This window comes from Giraffa tippelskirchi, chromosome 5 (assembly GCF_054371585.1).
Source record: "Giraffa tippelskirchi isolate mGirTip1 chromosome 5, T2T-mGirTip1v1.2.pri, whole genome shotgun sequence".
Classification (NCBI taxonomy): Eukaryota; Metazoa; Chordata; class Mammalia; order Artiodactyla; family Giraffidae; genus Giraffa; species Giraffa tippelskirchi.
The window spans coordinates 89,487,415-89,507,374 of NC_137279.1; the positions used below are offsets into that span (position 1 = coordinate 89,487,415).

The window sequence follows — 19,960 nt, forward strand, 5'->3', positions numbered from 1 at the left end:
CTTTCCCAGCATCAGGATCATTTCAAATGAGTCAGCTCTTCGCATCAGGTGGCCAAAGTATTGGAGTTTCAGCTTCAACATCAGTCCTTCCAATGAACACCCAGGACTGATCTCCTTTAGGATGGACTGGTTGGATCTCCTTGCAGTCCAAGGGACTCTCAAGAGTCTTCTCCAACACCACAGTTCAAAAGCATCAATTCTGCCCTCAGTTTTCTTTATAGTCCAACTCTCACATCCACACATGATCACTGGAAAAACCATAGCCTTGACTAGACGGACCTTTGTTGGCAAAGTAATGTCTCTGCTTTTTAATATGATGTTTAGGTTGGTCATAACTTTCCTTCCAAAGAGTAAGCGTTTTTTAATTTCATGGCTGCAATCACCATTTGCAGTGATTTTGGAACCCCCCAAAATAAAGTTAGCCACTGCTTCCACTGTTTCCCCATCTATTTGCCATGAATGATAGGACCAGATGCCATGATCTTAGTTTTCTGAATGTTGAGCTTTACACCAACTTTTTCACTCTCCTCTTTCACTTTCACCAAGAGTCTCTTTAGTTCTTCTTCACTTTCTGCTATAAGGGTGGTGTCATCTGCATATCTGAGGTTATTGATATTTCTCCCAGCAATCTTGATTCCAGCTTGTGCTTCCTCCAGCCCAGTGTTTCTTGGGACGTACTCTGCACATAAGTTAAATAAGCAGGGTGACAATATACAGCCTTGATGTACTCCTTTTCCTCTTTGGAACGAATCTGTTGTTCCATGTCCATTTCTAACTGCTGCTTCCTGACTTGCATACAGATTTCCCAAGAGGCAGGTCAGGTGGTCTGGCATTCCCATCTCTTTCAGGATTTTCCACCGTTTATTGTGATCCATACAGTCAAAGGCTTCGGCATAGTCAACAGAGCAGAAATAGATGTTTTTCTGGAACTCTCTTGCTTTTTCAATGATCCAGAGGATGTTGGAAGTTTGATCTCTGGTTCCTCTGCCTTTTCTAAAACCAGCTTGAACATCTGGAAGTTGTTCACATATTGCTGAAGCCTGGCTTGGAGAATTTTGAGCATTACTTTACTAGCATGTGAGATGAGTGCAATTGTGCAGTAGTTTGAGCATTCTTTGACATTGCCTCTCTTTGGGATTGGAATGAAAACTGACCTTTTCCAGTCCTGAGTCCATTGCAGCAGCAGCAGCAGCAGAAGGCCACTGCTGAGTTTTCCAAATTTGCTGGCATATTGAGTGCAGCACTTTCACAGCATCATCTTTCAGGATTTGAAATAGCTCAACTGGAATTCCATCACCTCCACTCGCTTTGTTCGTAGTGATGCTTCCTATGGCCCACTTGACTTCACATTCTAGGATATCTGGCTCCAGGTGAGTGATCATCCCATCGTGATTATCTGGGTTGTGAAGATCTTTTTTGTACAATTCTTCTGTGTATTCTTGTCCCCTCTTTTTAATATCTTCTGCTTCTCTTAGGTCCATACCATTTCTGTCCTTTATTGAGCCCATCTTTGCATAAAATGTTCCCTTGGTATCTCTAATTTTCTTGAAGAGATCTCTAGTCTTTCCCATTCTATTGTTTTCCTCTATTTCTTTGCATTGATCGTTGAGGAAGGATTTCTTATCTCTCCTTGCTATTCTTTGGAACTCTGCATTCAAATGGGTATATCTTTCCTTTTCTCCTTTGCTTTTCGCTTCCCTTCTTTTCACAGCTATTTGTAAGGCCTCCTCAGACAGCCATTTTGCTCTTTTGCATTTCTTTTTCTTGGGATGGTCTTAGTTCCTGTCTCCTGTACAATGTCACGAACCTCTGTCCATAGTTCATCAGGCACTCTGTCTATGAGATCTAGTCCCTTAAATCTATCTCTCACTTCCACTGTATAGTCATAAGGGATTTGATTTAGGTCATAGCTGAATGGTCTAGTGGTTTTCTCCACTTTCTTCCATTTCAGTATCATGATTGGTGAACAGAAAATTAATAGAGATCTATATCACCAAAACTGTCTTTTAACAGAAAAATCTGTAATCACTTTTTAAAATCCAAGTGCATATCAGAATTATCTTGAACTTTTTTGAAAAATACAAATGACCAGGTATTGCATTTTTGTTTTCCTCCAGAGCTCCAGATTCATTTCTAACGAGCAGTCATGTTTAAAAGCAACTGGACTATATGATGATCTTTTAATTTTATCTGGTTTGTTTCACTTTTTCTACTTCATATTCAGTGCTTGCATTTCATTTAGTTTATGTTCTCTAATTTCTCTCTTTTTTTTTTTGATTTTCCTTCTCAAGGCTTTATCAAGTGTGTATTAGAAAAGCTTTTTTAACACATATGTATATGCTGCTGCTACTGCTAAGTTGCTTCAGTCGTGTCCAACTCTGTGCGACCCCATAGATCGCAGCCCACCAGGCTCCCCCATCCCTGGGATTCTCCAGGTAAGAATACTGGCGTGGGTTGCCATTTCCTTCTTCAATACATATGTATATAAACATGTATAATATATATTTTTTAGAAAACATGAATGTTTGCTTGACTAAAAAAATTATGACATTTTGATTCCACTTGTTTGACTTAGTATGAATAGAATGCTAGATTTATAATTAAAAAATAGATATGCAACAAGCAACAAAGACTTACCGTAGAGCATAGGGAACTATAGTGAATGTCTTATAATAACCTATGATGGAAAACAATTTCAGTATGTGTATTTGTACATCTGAATCACCTTCCTGGGCGCCTGAAACACCGTAACTCATCTACACTGCGATGAAGTATATGTATGTATGTATGTGTATATATATATATGAAGGCACATGTGGTCTTCTTTTTTAAAAAAAGTTTATTTTTTAAAAAAATCTGAGGGAGAAGGTGAGGGTGGGACGTTCTGGGAGAATGGCATTGAGACATGTGTATTGTCATATGTGAAACAGAGCACCATTCCATGTTCGATGCATGTGACAAGGGCTCGGGGCCGGGGCAGTGGGATGATCCAGAGGGATGGGAGGGGGAGGGAGGTGGGTGGGGGGTTCGGGAAGGGGAACACATGTAAACCCATGGCTGATTCTTGTCAATGTATGGCAAAAACTATTACAATATTGTAAAGTAATTAGCCCCCAAGTAAAATAAATAAATTTATAAAAAAAAAAAAAAAAAAAGAAATGTTGGGGAAAAAAAAAAAAAAAAAAAAAAAACAAAAAATTTAATTGGAACATAGTTGCTTTACAGTGTTGTGTTAGTTTCTGCTGTACAGCAAAGTGAAGCAGTTATACATATACACATATCTATTCTTTTTTAGATTTCCTTCCCATTTAGGTCACCACAGATCACTGAGTAGGGTTCCTTCTGCCATATAATAGGTTCTTATTAGTTATCTATTTTATAATAGTAGTGGTGTGCATATTTTGACACACTTTAAAGTACAAAATTGTAGTAAAATATTGTCATTTAATGTTTACATATAACAAAAACTACCTACATATGTGTGCACATATAACTTGGATAAAAGTAGCAAATTTTAAGTCCTAAAAAAATGTGGACACACACATTGGTATGTAGATATGTATATAAATCAATGTATATACAGATATGGAGAAATATGTAGATAGTAGAGATATATTTGTGATTTTCTTTATTGAGAGTTTTCTGGCTTTCTTCCATCCCATCCCTTCCGTTCTCTTAAGTGTTTAAACATCATTCCTGCCCCTCCTCAACACACCTCACAGATGAATGAATTGCCCATTAGTGTTCATTGTTCACACACTTTGCATGGATTTAGACTCACTGGAGGAAGCAGTTTCTACAGTAGAAGTGCAGCAAATAGTACAAGAGTAGGTATGCCTGTGTGGTCCCAGGTCCTTCTAGTAGGATGACTCAGGAACAGTGAATCACCTATGTGTGTGTGTGCACCTGTGTGTCCGCATTTTTTTTAGGTCTTGAAATTTGCTACTTTTATCCAAGTTATATGTGCACACTTATGTAGGTAGTTTTTGTTATATGTAAACTTTAAATGACAAGATTTTACTAAAATTTTATAATGAATTCATAATACTTAGATTGCTGGTAATGTGGGGGCTGTCTTCATTATCTTCTTCTGTTATCATAATTTTCCAATATTTCATTCTACACATGTTTCTTCATCTTGGGTCTCTTGTGCCTTGCAAAACCTCTCTTGTTTCAGCACTTCTTTAGTTTAGCTTTTCTGCTCATCAGAAAAGTAACCGTAATATCATATATTTATTCAGTCTCTGTGCATTTCTCAAACACTGTTTTGAGCAGTTAAGTAATTCTGCATCTATAATCCTGAGCAATGCAGGGATTCTATTTCTAGTTCTTCACAGTCCAATGGGAAGACAGAGAAAATAAGAAAAATACCAAAACTTGCTATTGGTGTACATATAGGATTGTTGTTTGGGGTCAAGAGTGTTGTACAAAAAAAAGGGAAATGATCAAAATCTATTTAGAAGGTCAGAAAGTAATTCAGAGAGATGATATTTAATTAACTTTCCGTGGCGCTAGGTCAACTGAAGTCTGGGAGGCACGAGGGAAGACAATCAAGGGAAAGAAAAGAGCCTGAGCAGAGACATAAAGCCTGAAAAAGCTAGAAGTACTAGCAGGTGAGTATTATTCATCTCTATATGCCCATTGCCATGCTGATTATTAGCCTGACAAATAATAGGTGCTTAATATACTTTTGGAAATATGCATATATTGAATATGTGAGCAAATATTTAGTATAAGGTCTTATCCAGGGATTTCCAGTTTTGTTTTGTTTTGATAGAGATGGCCTGTTATATTCCCTCTATCTCCTATAAAGACTTCCCTCACCTATGTAAACAGAAAAAACAAAGTAGAAGTGACAATCTTGGGAGCATACTTGAAATTACTTCTCCCCATTGCAGCACTGCCTATAATCAGGTCTCACTTGCTCCATAAACTCGGTTGACATTCATATATTTTTGTTAATTAGTCATTTAAAATTGGGCTGGGGGAAAAAATCCTTCTTTTGAAGGAATCTGGGTTAATAGTGGGTTGATGTCTTAGCCGTAACCAGAAAAATGACAAACTTAAAACTGATAGCTTGACATGTAAAATCAAGAGTTAAGATATTTTCAATACTTACCTTTGAGGGAAAAAAAGAGTGAACCAGACTCTTACGGATCTTAAATGTTCTTAAATAGGATTTACACAATGTTGACTTTGTAGCTTCTCTAGGGAAAAACCAGTTTCACCCGATATCCTTTCACACTCCCCACTTGCAGTGCATGATGGATTAGAGAAAATTGTTGCAGCACTACCAACAATAAGTAGAATAAAACATGTTCTTAATAAGTATAAATGTTTCCAAGAGGAGAGAGGAGAGAGGTGGGCAAGAGAGATAAAGTGAAGCCAAAATAAGACAGGTAGTGTGTTGCACACAATTTTTAAAAATGCATATTTAAAGCATGCAAGATCCTAGATCAGTTATGATGCTGCTGCTGAAGTATTTACACATGTGGAATTGTGTGTGTGTATGTGTGTGAGTATGCACATATATTTTTGTGAGGGGAGAGAACATTTGAGTTTTAGATGTGATGAATGCCATCAGTTCAGTTCAGTTCAGTTCAGTCGCTCAGTCGTGTCGGACTCTTTGCGACCCCATGAACTGCAGCACGTCAGGCCTCTCTGTCCATCACCAACTCCCGGAGTCTACCCAAACCCATGTCCATCGAGTCGGTGATGCCGTCCAACCATCTCATCCTCTGTCGTCCCCTTCTCCTCCCGCTCCCAATCCTACCCAGTGTTAGGGTCTTTTCCAATGAGTCAACCCTTCGTATGAGGTGGCCAAAGTATTGGAGTTTCAGCTTCAACATCCGTCCTTCCAATGAACACCCAGGATTGATCTCTTTTAGGATGGATTGATTGGATCTCCTTGCAGTCCAAGGGACTCTCAAGAGTCTTCTCCAACACCACAGTTCAAAAGCATAAATTCTGCGGCGCTCAGCTTTCTTCACCGTCCAACTCTCACATCCATACATGACCACTGGAAAAACCATAGCCTTGACTAGACGGACTTTTGTTGGCAAAGTAATGTCTCTGCTTTTAAATATGCTATCTAGGTTGGCCATAACCTTCCTTCCAAGGAGTAAGCGTCTTTTAATTTCATGGCTGCAGTCACCATCAGCAGTGATTCTGGAGCCCAAAAAAATAAAGTCTGACACTGTTTCCACTGTTTCCCAATCTATTTCCCATGAAGTGATGGGAACAGATGCCATGATCTTAGTTTTCTGAACGTTGAGCTTTAAGCCAACTTTTTCACTCTCCTCTTTCACCTTCATCCAGAGGCTCTTTAGTTCTTCTTCACTTTCTGCCATAAGGGTGGTGTCATCCGCATATCTGAGGTTATTGATATTTCTCCCGGCAATCTTGATTCCAGCTTGTGTTTCTTCCAGCTCAGCATTTCTCATGATGTACTCTGCATATAAGTTAAATAAGCAGGGTGACAATATACAGCCTTGACGTACTCCTTTTCCTATTTGGAACCAGTCTGTTGTTCCATGTCCAGTTCTAACTGTTGCTTCCTGACCTGCATAGGAGCAACAGTTAGAACTGTTCCTCAGGTTTCTCAAGAGACAGGTCAGATGGTCTGGTATTCCCATCTCTTTCAGAATTTTCTATAGTTTATTGTGATCCACACAGTCAAAGGCTTTGGCATAGTCGAGAAAGCAGAAATAGATGTTTTTCTGGAACTCTCTTGCTTTTTCAATGATCCAGCGGATATTGGCAATTTGATCTCTGGTTCCTCTGCCTTTTCTAAAACCAGCTTGCCGTAGTCAAAGGTAATAATGCTTCATTTGAATTATTTTATAACTATCTCTAATATTTATGTAGCTCTTTACATTCACAAAGGTCTTTCACATTCATAATCTCACTTGATTAGAACACCACTCCTATAAGATTAATATTACTACCTCAGTTTCAGATAAATACACTGGAGGAAGATTAAGGGATGTTCCTAAGGGTGCATACACCATTAGAGATAAAAGTTGGATTAAAAAAGAAGTGAGCCTGAATTATCAATCCTAAATTCCATGTTCTTTCTTTATTCATATGTACAAATACACACACACACAGAGAATTTTATCAGAGAATAAGGTATGATGAATGAGTAAAGTTTGTTTTACATGTTAGAGCTTCATTTCAGCCAGTATTGCTGACTCTTCCTGAAATGTTCTGATTTCTTTTCTTGCCTTTGTAAACAAGGTATATTGAACCTCATTAATATATTTCTTTAAATGTTTACCATGAGCATTTAAATTTACCTTGTGCTGTGGTTCATTGATACTTTCAGCTGACACTGAGCTTATATTAGTATCTTTGTTTCTGAGTTAAATGACCCACAAACACATTACCATATGTAAAACAGATAGCCAGTGGGAATTTTCTATGTGACTCAGGGAGATCAAACTAGTACTCTTTGACAACCTAGAAAGGTAGGATGGGGTGGGAGGTGGGAAGGAGGTTCAAGAGGGACATATGTATACTTTTGGCTGATTTATGTGGATATATGGCAGAAATCAACACAATATTGTAAAGCAATTATCCTTCAATTATAATAAAAATTTTAAAAACCCACATATTCCAGTATTTTGTGAATTTTGTGTTAGCATCATATGATTTATGACCTTCTAAATGATTCTGTTTGTTGCATCAACAAATATGACATGAATATCCACTCTGAGTATCAATTAGGCACCAGCTGAAGAGATTAGACCTGAGCCCTTCTCTTAAGTCTCCCTTCTTCTTAAGCCTTCCTTCTCTTAAGGCTTCCCTGATAGTTCATTTGGTAAAGAATCCACCTGTGATGCAGGAGACCCCAGTTCGATTCCTGGGTCAGGAAGATCCACTGGAGAAGGGATAGGTACCCACTCCAGTATTCTTGGGCTTCCCTTGTGGCTCAGCTGGTAAAGAATTCACCTGCAGTGTGGAACACCTGGGTTCGATCCCTGGGTTGGGAAGATCCCTTGGAGAAGGGAAAGGCTACCCATTCCAGTATTCTGACCTGGAGAATTCCATGGACTGTATAGTACAGGGGGTTGCCAAGAGTCAGACATGACTGAGCGACTGTCACTTGACTTGGCTTCTCTTAAGTAACTCACAATCTTCTTGCAACCTGTCTTAATACAGTGTGATTAGTGCTATACACAGAGTACCATAGAACCTCAGAGAAGAAAATGGCCTAACTCAGCTGGTGATGTCATCCTTTCATATATTGTTTGGGTCGGGTCAAGGTGAATGAATTTGGCATGTTAAAACACTATGCTATAGGGAGATTTACTGACAATTGTGCCAACTCAAAGATAGCAAGTGCACCAAGATTAATGAATCCAAGAATTTCTATAATGTATCTTCTACAATGTCCAGCATACAATTAAACACTCAACATTGAAATAAACAGAAAAATATGACTCCATGATTAAGAGAAAAATAATCCATAGAAGTCAATTTTAAGATGGCCCAAATTAGCAGTCAGGTGCTTAAAAACAAGGCAATATATATATAGATTCAAAGATTTACAGGAAAATATCCTCTTAATGAACAAGCAGGTGTGGAATCTCAGCAAAGAAATGAAAACTGTAATAAGAACTTATAGAACAGAAAGTTAAAATATTTGAAATGAAAAATTTACTAATTTGCTCAACAGCAAACTGGAGTTGGTAAAAGAAAGGGTTGGTTAACTTGAAGGTCAGATTCAATAATTTCTACTGATCTAAGAACAGAGAAAAGAAAAATCTCAATGATTTATACACAATATAAGAAGTCTAATTTCCAAGTGATTGGAGTCTCAAATAAAGAACAAAATGTGTCACAAAATATCTGGAGATGCATTGGCCAAATTAATGAGAAATATTATCCAAATTAATGAGAAATACTATCCAAGAATCTCAGTGAATCTCAAGCAGGATAAATAAAAAGAACACCAAATCTAAGTACATCAGATGTGACTCTTAAAACTAAAGATAAGTAAATCTTGATGTCACCAGTAAAAGTGGTATACTACATGTAAGGGAACAATAATAATTTCACTGACTTCTAATCAAAAACGATGGAGACCAGAACAGAGTTAAATGACATTTTTAGTGTTAAGTTAGAATTCTATATCCAGTAAAAAATACCATTCAGAAATTATATGTATGTGAATATATTTTCAGATAATTGAAAATTGAGATAATTATACACTATCAAAAATGCTAAAGGAAGTTCTTAAGGTTGAAGGAATATGATACCAGATTCAAGCTATAGATTTATAGAAAGTACTGAAGACCACTGGACATAATAATATGTGGATAAATAAAGATATCTTGTTTTTCTTTCAGTTATTTTAAAGGATATATTAAAGAAAATATTATGATATAATATTGAGAGGCTAATAATGTGTCATATACATGACAGCTATAGCATATAGAAAGATAAGTGTAACTGTACTGTTATGAGATGTCTTTGTTTAACAAGAAGTGGTACAACTTTAACTAAGAAAGATTGTACTAAGAATGCATATTCGTAGAACAATAATGAAAAGAATAATGCAATGAGGCATACCTATGAAAACAATACAGAAATAAAATAGTAAAGATATTTAAGTATTAATATTTAAGAAATATATTAATACTTAAGGAATAAGGGAACAGGGGAATAGCTAGCAAATGAGACAAATAGAAAAGATAGCAAAACATTAGACTTAAATTCAGTTGTATTAAGCACTACATTCAATCTAGATATATGGTTGATCCTTAAATGACATGGGGATTAAGGGTACTCAAACACTCCCTGCCCCCACCCTGTCCCAGCAGTTGAAAATCTACATATAACTTTACAATTGGCACTTTTTAAATAAAATTTTATTTATTAATTTTATTTACTTTTGGTTGTGCTGGATCTCCATTGCTGCTTGTGGACTTTTAGTTTCAGTGAGCAGAGACTACTCTTTTGTGGTGCATGGGCTTCTCATCGCAATGGCTTCTCTGATTGCAGAGAACATGTTTTTGGCACTCAGGGTTCAATAGTTGCAGCATGTGTGCTCAGCAGTTTCGACGTACAGGCTCTAGGGTGCATGGGCTTCATTAGTTGAGGTAAACAAGCTCAGTAGTTGTGGTTCACAGACCCTAGAGTGTGCAGGCTTCAGTCATTGTGGCACAGAGGCTCAGTAGTTGCAGCTCACAGGCTCTAGAGTGGTGGCTCAATAGTTGTGGCACATGGGCATAACTGCTCCATGACTTTTTGAATTTTCCAGGACCAGGGATCAAATTCATGTCCTCTATCTTGGTAGATAGATTCATATCCACTGTGCCAAGGGAAGTCCAATAGTTGGCACTTTGTATCTGTAGTTCAACATTTATGAATTCAACCAATCTCAGATTATAAATATAGTAGTATATGTGTTGAAAAAATTCCATCTATAAGAGGACCTGCACAGTTCAAACCTATGTTGTTCAAAGGTCTGCCGTACTAAATAGGTCAATGAAAAGGCAGATGTTGTCACAGTGGGTAAAAACAAACTGAAATAAAAATACACAGATGAATTGAAAGAATAAGTGTAGATAAAGATATAACGTTTGTTGTTGTTCAGTCACTCAATCAGGTCTGACTCTTTGTGACCCCATGGACTGCAATCTTCCCTGTCCTTCACAATCTCCTGGAGTTTGCTTAAACTCATGTCCATGCAAACTCTATACTAGAGTAGTTTTACCTTCTACAACTTCTTTAGCAATTTCTAGTGCTGTAGAAATTATCCCAGTTTTCACTTATCTAAAAATGCCTTACTTTCACCTTCAGTTTTCATTAATATCAAACAAAGTAGATTTCAAAACAAGAAATATTACCATAAATAAAATTGGGAGATTTTATTAAAATAAAAAGCTAATTCATCAGTAAGACATGACAATCTTAAATACACAGCTCCTAGTAATAGAATTCTAAAATAAGTTAAACAAAAACTAAGTTAAATAGAGAGAGAAATAGATAAATTTACAATCCTGATTGGGGATTTCAATATTTGCTTAGTAATTGGTTGAATGAGTAGGCAGTGAATAAGCAAATAGAATAGCTCTTCCATGTTTTAGTCAGTTTGACCTTTTGATATTTATAGAACCTTCCAACCAACAGCAGACTACACTTTCCAAGTGCACATGGAAGCAAGAGAGAACATATGAATCATAAAATAAGATTAATATAAGTATTAAAATCATACAAAGTATGTTTTCTGACCACAGTGGAATTCAATTTTAAATCAAACAAAAAAATCAGGTAAAAATATTTGGAATTTAACACACAGACTAATAACTGATGGGTTAAAGAACAGATTATAAGAGAAATTGAAAAATATTTGGAACTGAATAAAAACTAAGATGTAAGACATTAAAACTTGTGTAATTCAGCTAACAGTACTTGGAAAATAGTTTGATTACTTAATATAAAAAGAAGTATATCAGTCATGGTCCATTTGGGAAACCACAGTTTGAATAATGAAAGTTTAATATAAAGGATTAATTGTAACAGGGGATTACTGTTGGTTCAATGGTGTGTGGGGCCACAAATGTCCAGGACTGGCAGAAAGCATTATGGGAAGGGAAACCAAATCAATTTTCTGAATTTGTATCTGTTCCAGCAAAGACAGATTTCTGCCCCTTCCATGGGGAAAGAGAGCTATTATAATCAACCTGCCACCAGATTGATTCTTAACAAAGAATGATATCACATTCAGGAGTTATTATTTGTTGCTGCTTTTGGTAGATAAGGTGCTCAGCAATGATATAATTCAGATCAACTTTGTTAAGGGTAAGTCCATATTGTGGAGCCTAAGTGTAGGTTCCACCTCTGCTAACATGGCCATTTTGTTCATGGGAGCTTTTGAACAAACATTAAGGTGGCTGGGAAAAGAGACTAACTGACATCCACAGGGCATGCCATTTTGTCCACCTGACCCCAATAAGCCATCATTTTGATTGATGAGCCACAGTGAGATTTTGGGTCCCAAAATGTTAACATAAATTTTGGGTCAGTGTCAAGTAATCCTTGATAGGTCTGGGTATTTCCTATTCCTCAGTGAAGCCACTCTACTATATGGGCATATGTCCCTTTGGGGAAAGATTTGGTGGAAAATTTACAATGTGTGTGTTTGTGTTAATTATGCAGGACCCTTCCTCAAGGAGACTTGGCCTCCCTTTCAGTCAAGGGGCTCTTGATCTTTGAATTGATGTTGATTCGGGAGCTAGTTGATAGACTTTGATGCTCCACTGTATTGACTCAAGTCAGGTTATAGATGCAGTGTTAGCTCTGATGTGACACAGAGCGATTCACCTGGTGGTTATTTCCTCAGTTCTCTAATGTAAAATTAGAATAGATATGCTTAGTGACTGGTAGAATCCCCAACAGTGGTTCCCTAACATATGGGTCATATTGGTAGCAGGTATTCAAACAAAGCCCTTAGAATTTTCTCTCCTTTTTGAGATCAGTCCAATTCAGTTCAGTTGCTCAGTCATGTATGACTCTTTGCGACCCTATAAACCACAGCATGCCAAGGCTCCCTGTCCATCACCAACTCCTGGAGTCCACCCAAACCCATATCCATTGAGTCAGTGATGCCTTCCAACCATCTCATCCCCTATCATCCCCTTCTCCTCCTGTCCTCAGTCTTTCCCAGCATCAGAGTCTTTTCAAATGAGTCAGCTCTTTGCATCAGGTGGCCAAAGTGTTGGAGTTTCAGACCTTCAACATCAGACCTTCCAATGAACACCCAAGACTGATCTCCTTTAGGATGAACTGGTTGGATCTCCTTGCAGTCCAAGGGACTCTCAACAGTCTTCTCCAACACCACAGCTCAAAAGCATCAATTCTTTGGTGCTCAGCTTTCTTTACAGTCCAACTCTCACATCCATCCATGACCACTGGAAAAACCATAGCCTTGACTAGACGGAACTTTGTTGACAAACCATTGTCTCTGGTTTTTAATATGCTGTCTAGGTTGGTCATAACTTTCCTTCCAAGGAGTAAGTGTGTTTTAATTTCATGGCTGCAGTCACCATCAGCAGTGATTTTGGAGCCCAGAAAAATAAAGTCAGCCACTGTTTCCATTGTTTCCCCAACTATTTGCCATGAAGTGATGGGACCAGATGCCATGATCTTAGTTTTCTGAACGTTGAGCTTTAAGCCAACTTTTTCACTCTCCTCGTTCACTTTCATCAAGAGGCTCTTTAATTCTTCTTCACTTTCTGCCATAAGGGTGGTGTCATCCGCATATCTGAGGTTATTGATATTCCTCCCAGCAATCTTGATTCCAGCTTGTGCTTCATCCAGCCCAACGTTTCTCATGATGTACTCTGCATGTAAGTTAAATAAGCAGGGTGACAATATACAGCCTTGACGTACTCCTTTTCCTATTTGGAACCAGTCTGTTGTTCCATGTCCAGTTCTAACTGTTGCTTCCTGACCTGCATACAGATTTCTCAAGAGACAGGTCAGGTGGTCTGGTATTCCCATATCCTTCAGAATCTTCCACAGTTTATTGTGATCCACACAGTCAAAGGCTTTGGCATAGTCAATAAAGCAGAAATAGATGTTTTTCTGAAACTTTCTTGTTTTTTCGATGATCAAGCAGATGTTGGCAATTTGATCTCTGGTTCCTCTGCTTTTTCTAAAACCAGCTTGAACATCTGGAAGTTCACGGTTCACGTATTGCTGAAGCCTGGCTTGGAGAATTTTGAGCATTACTTTACTAGCGTGTGAGATGAGTGTAATTGTGCGGTAGTTTGAGCATTCTTTGGCATTGCCTTTCTTTGGGATTGGAACAAAAACTGACCTTTTCCAGTCCTGTGGCCACTGCTGAGGTTTCCAGATTTGCTGGCATATTGAGTGTAGCACTTTCACAGCATCATCTTTCAGGATTTGAAATAGCTCAACTGGAATTCCATCTCATTTACTATTCCTTTTCAAGATAGTAAATGAGAAAGAATATCGCTTTACTATGGGAATTATAGAGATGAATAGCACCATAAAAAACCTAAAGAAGTGGGGATGATAATACCCATCACATTGCTGTTTAATTCCTTCACTTCGGCTGCAAATAAGTCAGATGTATGTTAGAGAATGGTCATGGGCTTTTGTAAACTTAATCTGATTGTGATGCCAATTGCTATTGCTTTCCCATATGTAGTGTCTCTGAGGGAGCAAATCCACATAGCATGTGACAGTTGCTTTTACCTGGAAGGCCCAGTAGTGTATTTGCAGTCTTACTTCGGGGTTATGACAATTTTACTGCTCCCTATCAAACTATAGGGGCTTCCCTGGTAGCTCACCTGGTAAAGAATCTGCCTGCAATGCAGACCCTGGTTCAATTCCTTGGGAAGATCCCCTGGAGGAGGGCATGGCAACCCATTCCAGTATTCTTGCCTGGAGAATCCCATAGACAGAGGAACCTGGTGGGCCCCAGTACATGGGGGTCAGAAAGAGTCAGACACGACTGAGAAACTAAGCACAGCACATCATACTATAGACCACAGAAATCTTGCTTGTCATGACATTTAATACAACATCATATATACTAGTGTATTGATATTGTACAAATTGGACCTGTTGAACAGAAAATAGCAATTATTTTAGATGTCTTAGAATAAGATGGTGAGTTCTAATTCTGTATCAGTCAAGGCCCAAATAGACAAATGCTGCTTGATGAAGGGAAAGGCTACCCATTCCAGTATTCTTGCCTGGAAAATTCCATGGACTATATGGTTTATGGGGTCGCAGATTTGGACATGACTGAGCAACATTCACTTTCACTTTATAATTTGAATAGGAGTTTAATATAAAGAATTAGTAACTGTTACAACGGAGAAGGGAATGGCAACCTACTCCAGTATTCTTGCCAGGAGAATCCCATGGACAGAGAAGCCTGGCTGGCTACAGTCCGTGGGGTTGCAAAGAGTCGGACAGGGCTGAGTGACTAACACACACACACAACTATTACAAGGGACTGGAGCAATGAGAATATTGGATAGAATCTAAGATAATCCCGAAGAATGCAGGAATAGCAAATCCAGCCACTATCCCTAGGGCTAATATAGGGTATTATGGAGAACAGATTTTTTCTACATTTTTTAGTGATCCTATAAAAATCTCAGTTTTCTGAACCATGGAAATGCATAAGCTATCAGGGTAGAAGGTTTGCTTTCATTTCCCCTAGGAACATTTTACTTCTTTCAATGAAGATTGGAACTGAGCCCATCTGTTTCTGTAATGATGGAGGCAATTATTTCCTTACAATAAGCTTCTCTTATCTTCCCAAGAGTCAAATGGTTTTGGGTAAGGCACCTTGTTGTTGTTTTTCAGTCACTAAGTCAAGTCTGCTCTTTGCAACCCCGTGGACTGCAGCATGCCAGGCTTCCCTGTCCTTCACTATCTCCCAGGGCTTGCTCAAACTCAAGTCCATTGTGTTGATGATGTCATCCAACCATCTCATCCTCTGTCTGCCTCCTTCTCCTCCTGCCTACAATCTTTCCCAGCATCAGGGTTTTTTCCAAAGAGTCTGCTCTTCACATCTGGTGGCCAAAGTATTGGAACTTCAGGTTTATCATCAGTCCTTCCAATGAATATTCCGGGTTGACTTCCTTTAGGACTGACTAGTTTGATCTATTTGCTATCTAAGAAACTCTAAAGAGTCTTCTCCAACACCATAGTTCAAAAGCATCGATTCTTCAGTGCTCAGCCTTGTTTATGGTCCAACTCTCACATCTGTACTTGACCACTGGAAAAACCATAGCTTTGACTATATGGATTTTCATCAGCAAAGGGATGTCTCCACATTTTAATATGCTGTCCAGGTTTGTCATAGCTTTTCTGCTAAGGAACAAGCATCTTTTTACTTCATGACTGCAGTCAGTGTCTGCAGTGATTCATTATCTCTCTGCTTGTTTACATTTCAAAAAGGGTGGAGCCTGGAACCATGATGAAATCTCTAGGTTGTTAAAGCCATAGACACTCTATCTTCTTCCTGGAGAGATTTATTTACATAACAAAGGATTAGAGTAAGGATTCTTTGCATTCTGTCTCCAAGGAGATACTCAGAAGGAGAAGGAAGAAAAATAATCTCTTTGCCCTTTATAAAGGGAAGATGTTTATATTTCTCCATCACTTGAATACAGAGTTATCCTGCCACTTGTGTAGGATATATTTTCCATCTGGCTCTTATCACATCACTCTGCAGGGTTGCAAATATGGAGAGACTTATGATCCAATGCTATTCTGACTGTTGACTGTGAGGTGAGCATAATAAGAAATCTGCTCTGATTTAGAAACCTCATTCAAAAAAAAATTAATAATAATGAATGTTAAAAACCAACAACACTCAAGGAAGAGACAACCTTTCCTGCATAAGGGCTAATATCCATACCTTATTGGAGAGGCCACAACATCAACTCACTATATGGTAGAGACACTGCAGCGTGCGATACTGGGAGAATTTGGATGAAATCTAAACTTTGGAACATGCTAGAAATCTGCCCTCTGTTGTACTGGGGAAAGCTATTCTGAAGGTGCTGTCTTGCTGGAGATGCTCTACTACGCAAAGAGCCATCCTAAAGTAAATTGTTTATTTCTAAGTGCTGTTGATTGCCATGCACTGCAGAGCTGGAGTATCTGCCCATGTTGCAGGAACTTGATGCTGGCTGGAGAAGCCAAGTCATGATGAAGAAAACTGCCAAATGAAGCACAGTGGAAATGTGAAGGAAGGTCCCTTCCTCCTGCAATGTGTCTAATAGTGTCCTGAATTGACAACGCTTAGCATTGTACCAGCTGTCAAGAGCCCAGCTCAGTTTCTTCAGAGCAAGCAGTGAAGGCAAATTTGAAGTTGAAGGGAAATACATTGATAAATGGCACACACAAAAAAATGTAAAATCAATTATGTATTGCTTCTTCCACTTAGGAGGGAGTAACTACTGCTCTATTAGTCCTTTCATCACACACACACAAAAATAATAAAGTGGGAAAAGCATGCAAATCAATTGTTTTCAGATTTGGGACAATAGGCAGTGAAAGAATGTGATTATGGAGAGAATGAAAACATGAAAGTTAAGCTTCATGATTGCCCTGGTCTTTTGTTTAAAGGCTCTTCACAAAACATGACATAGTGAAGGGGAGTCTAAGAAGAAGACATGGTTGTACTGAGCTGAAGAAACAAAAATTGAAATTTAGAGATGGCAGTATGGCTGGTACATGTGGGTCACAGCAGAAGAGAAGAGGAAGCTCTACAGAATAAAAGCTGCAGAATGATACATAAGTATCTCTTGGTCTTTAGAAGAATACTAAGCTATGCATATGCAGAGCCAGGCATTAAAAGGCTGGCATAGAATAATTAAGGGGAAATGTAAGGTAAACAGAGGTTCTGAAGTTTGTACTTGGTTGGGAGACATTGGTGTTTGACCAACTAGAGAAGAGAAGTTTAACTGAACAAACTGGGTCCTTAATGGAGACACTAGTAAGACTATACCTTCAGGATAAAGCCATGCTAACCCTAAAGTAAAGACTAATGAGTCCTGCCCTATCAAACAGAGAACTCAATCAAGTCAAGTTTAATAGGATCCACAAGTAACCTACATACATAACAGAACAAAGTTCAATGTTTTTTTAAAGGTATAAAAGGAAAAAATACAGCACACTACACATAAAATTCAAAATCTCTAGCATTCACTAAACTACTTCGTATATGAAGAAGCAGAAAAATGTCAATTATAGTGAGAAGAAAATCAGAAGAAAGAGATCTAGACATGAAAGAGGAGATGAAATTAGGTAAGGTTGCTAAAACATTTACAAATATTATATACACTCAAGGATTAAAAGAAAGCATGAAGGTAATGAGAAGAATGAAAGGTATAAAAGAACCAAATGAACCTTCTGTACATAAAAGATTGTACTATAAAGATTGTATTATTATTGTGCAAAGAACATTTTCAATTCAGTTCACTCGCTCAGTCACGTCCGACTCTTTTTGACCCAATGAACTGCAGCACGCCAGGCCTCCCTGTCCATCACCAACTCCCGGAGTTTGCTCAAACTCATGTCCTTTGAGTTGGTGATGCCATCCAGCCATCTCATCCTCTGTCATCCCCTTCTCCTCCCACCTTCAATCTTTCCCAGCATCAGGGTCTTTTCAAATGAGTCGGCTCTTCGCATCAGGTGGCCAAAGTATTGGGAGTTTCAGCTTCAGCATCAGCCCTTCCAATGAATATTCAGGACTGATTTCCTTTAGGATGGACTGGTTGGAGCTCCTTGCAGTCCAAGGGACTCTCAAGAGACTCCTCCAACACCACAGTTCAAAAGCATCAATTCTTTGCCACTCAGCTTTCTTTATACTCCAACCCTTACATCCATACATGACTACTGGAAAAACCATAGCTTTGACTAGAAGGACCTTTGTTGGCAAAGTAATGTCTCTGCTTTTTAATATGCTGTCTAGGTTGGTCAGAACTTTCCTTCCAAGAAGCAAGCGTCTTTCAATTTCATGGCTGCAGTCACCATCTGCAGTGATTTTGGACCCCCCCCCCCAAAATAAAGTCAGACACTGTTTCCCCATTTATTTGCCATGAAGTGATGGGACCAGATGCCATGATCTTAGTTTTCTGAATGTTGAGCTTTAAGCCAACTTTTTCACTCTCCTCTTTCACTTTCATCAAGAGGCTCTTTAGTTCTTCACTTTCTGCCATAAGGGTGGTGCCATCTGCATATCTGAGGTTACTGAACTTTCTCCCGGCAATCCCGACCAAACTTGTGCTTCATCCAGTCCAGCATTTCTCATGATATACTCTGCAAATAAGTTAAATAAGCAGGGTGACAATATACAGCCTTGAAGTACTCCTTTCCCAATTTGGAACCAGTCTGTTGTTCCATGTCCAGTTCTAACTGCTGCTTCCTGACTTGCATTTTGCAGAATATTTTGCAGAATAGATTAATAGTAGATTAGTAACTGTCTTTGTTTCATTGATTTTTCTCTACTGATTTCTTGTTTTCAATTTCATTGATTTCCTCAATAATCATTATGATTTATTTTCTTCCACTTTAGGTTTAATTTGCCTTTTTTCTCCCTAGTTTCCTTAGATGGAAACTTAGATTATTGATTTTAGGTCTTTTTTCTTTACTATGATATGTATTCAATGCTATAATTTTCACTCTAAGCACTGTTGTTACTGAATCCCACTTTGATGTTTTGTTTCATTTAGTTCAAAATATTTTCAAATTTATCTTGATATTTCTTCTTTGACCTATGCCATATAATTATAATTATGACTTTAAATTTTTTTTTTAAATAAATTTATTTATTTTAGTTGGGGGCTAATTACTTTACAATATTGTAATAGTTTTTGCCATACATTGACATGAATCAGCCATGGGTTTACATGTGTTCCCCTTCCTGGACCCCCCACCCACCTCCCTCCCCATCCCATCCTTCTGGATCATCCCATTGCCCTGGCCCTGAGCCCTTGTCACATGCATCGAACATGGAATGGTGTTCTGTTTCACATATGATAATATACATGTTTCAATGCTATTCTCCCAGAACGTCCCACCCTCACCTTCTCCCTCAGAGTCCATAAAATTGTTCCATGCATCTGTGTCTCTTATTCTGTCTTGCATATAGGGTTATCGTTACCATCTTTCAAATTCCATATATATGCATTAGTATACTGTATTGTTGTTTTTCTTTCTGGCTTACTTCACTCTGTATAATGGGCTCCAGTTTCATCCATCTCAGTAGAACCGATTCAAATGTATTTTTTTTAATGGCTGAGTAATATTCCATTGTGTATATGTACCACAGCTTCCTTATCCATTCGTCTGCTGATGGACATCTAGGTTGCTTCCATGTCCTGGCTATTGTAAACAGTGCTGCGATGAACATTGGGGTACACGCGTCTCTTTCAATTCTGGTTTCCTCGGTGTA

The 19,960-nt window shown here is 38.3% G+C and overlaps 1 protein-coding gene across 1 annotated transcript in view; it reads left to right on the forward strand.

Moving 5' to 3' along the window:
• Nucleotides 1–19,960, forward strand: part of LOC145505216 (uncharacterized) — a 204,012-nt gene that overhangs the window by 150,628 nt on the left and 33,424 nt on the right. Inside the window, exons 4-5 of the mRNA XM_081486980.1 lie at nucleotides 2,292–2,435; nucleotides 4,516–4,613. Of these exons, the coding sequence (XP_081343106.1) occupies nucleotides 2,292–2,326 (35 nt within the window). The 3' untranslated portion in view covers nucleotides 2,327–2,435; nucleotides 4,516–4,613. The remainder of the gene's footprint in view (nucleotides 1–2,291; nucleotides 2,436–4,515; nucleotides 4,614–19,960) is intronic.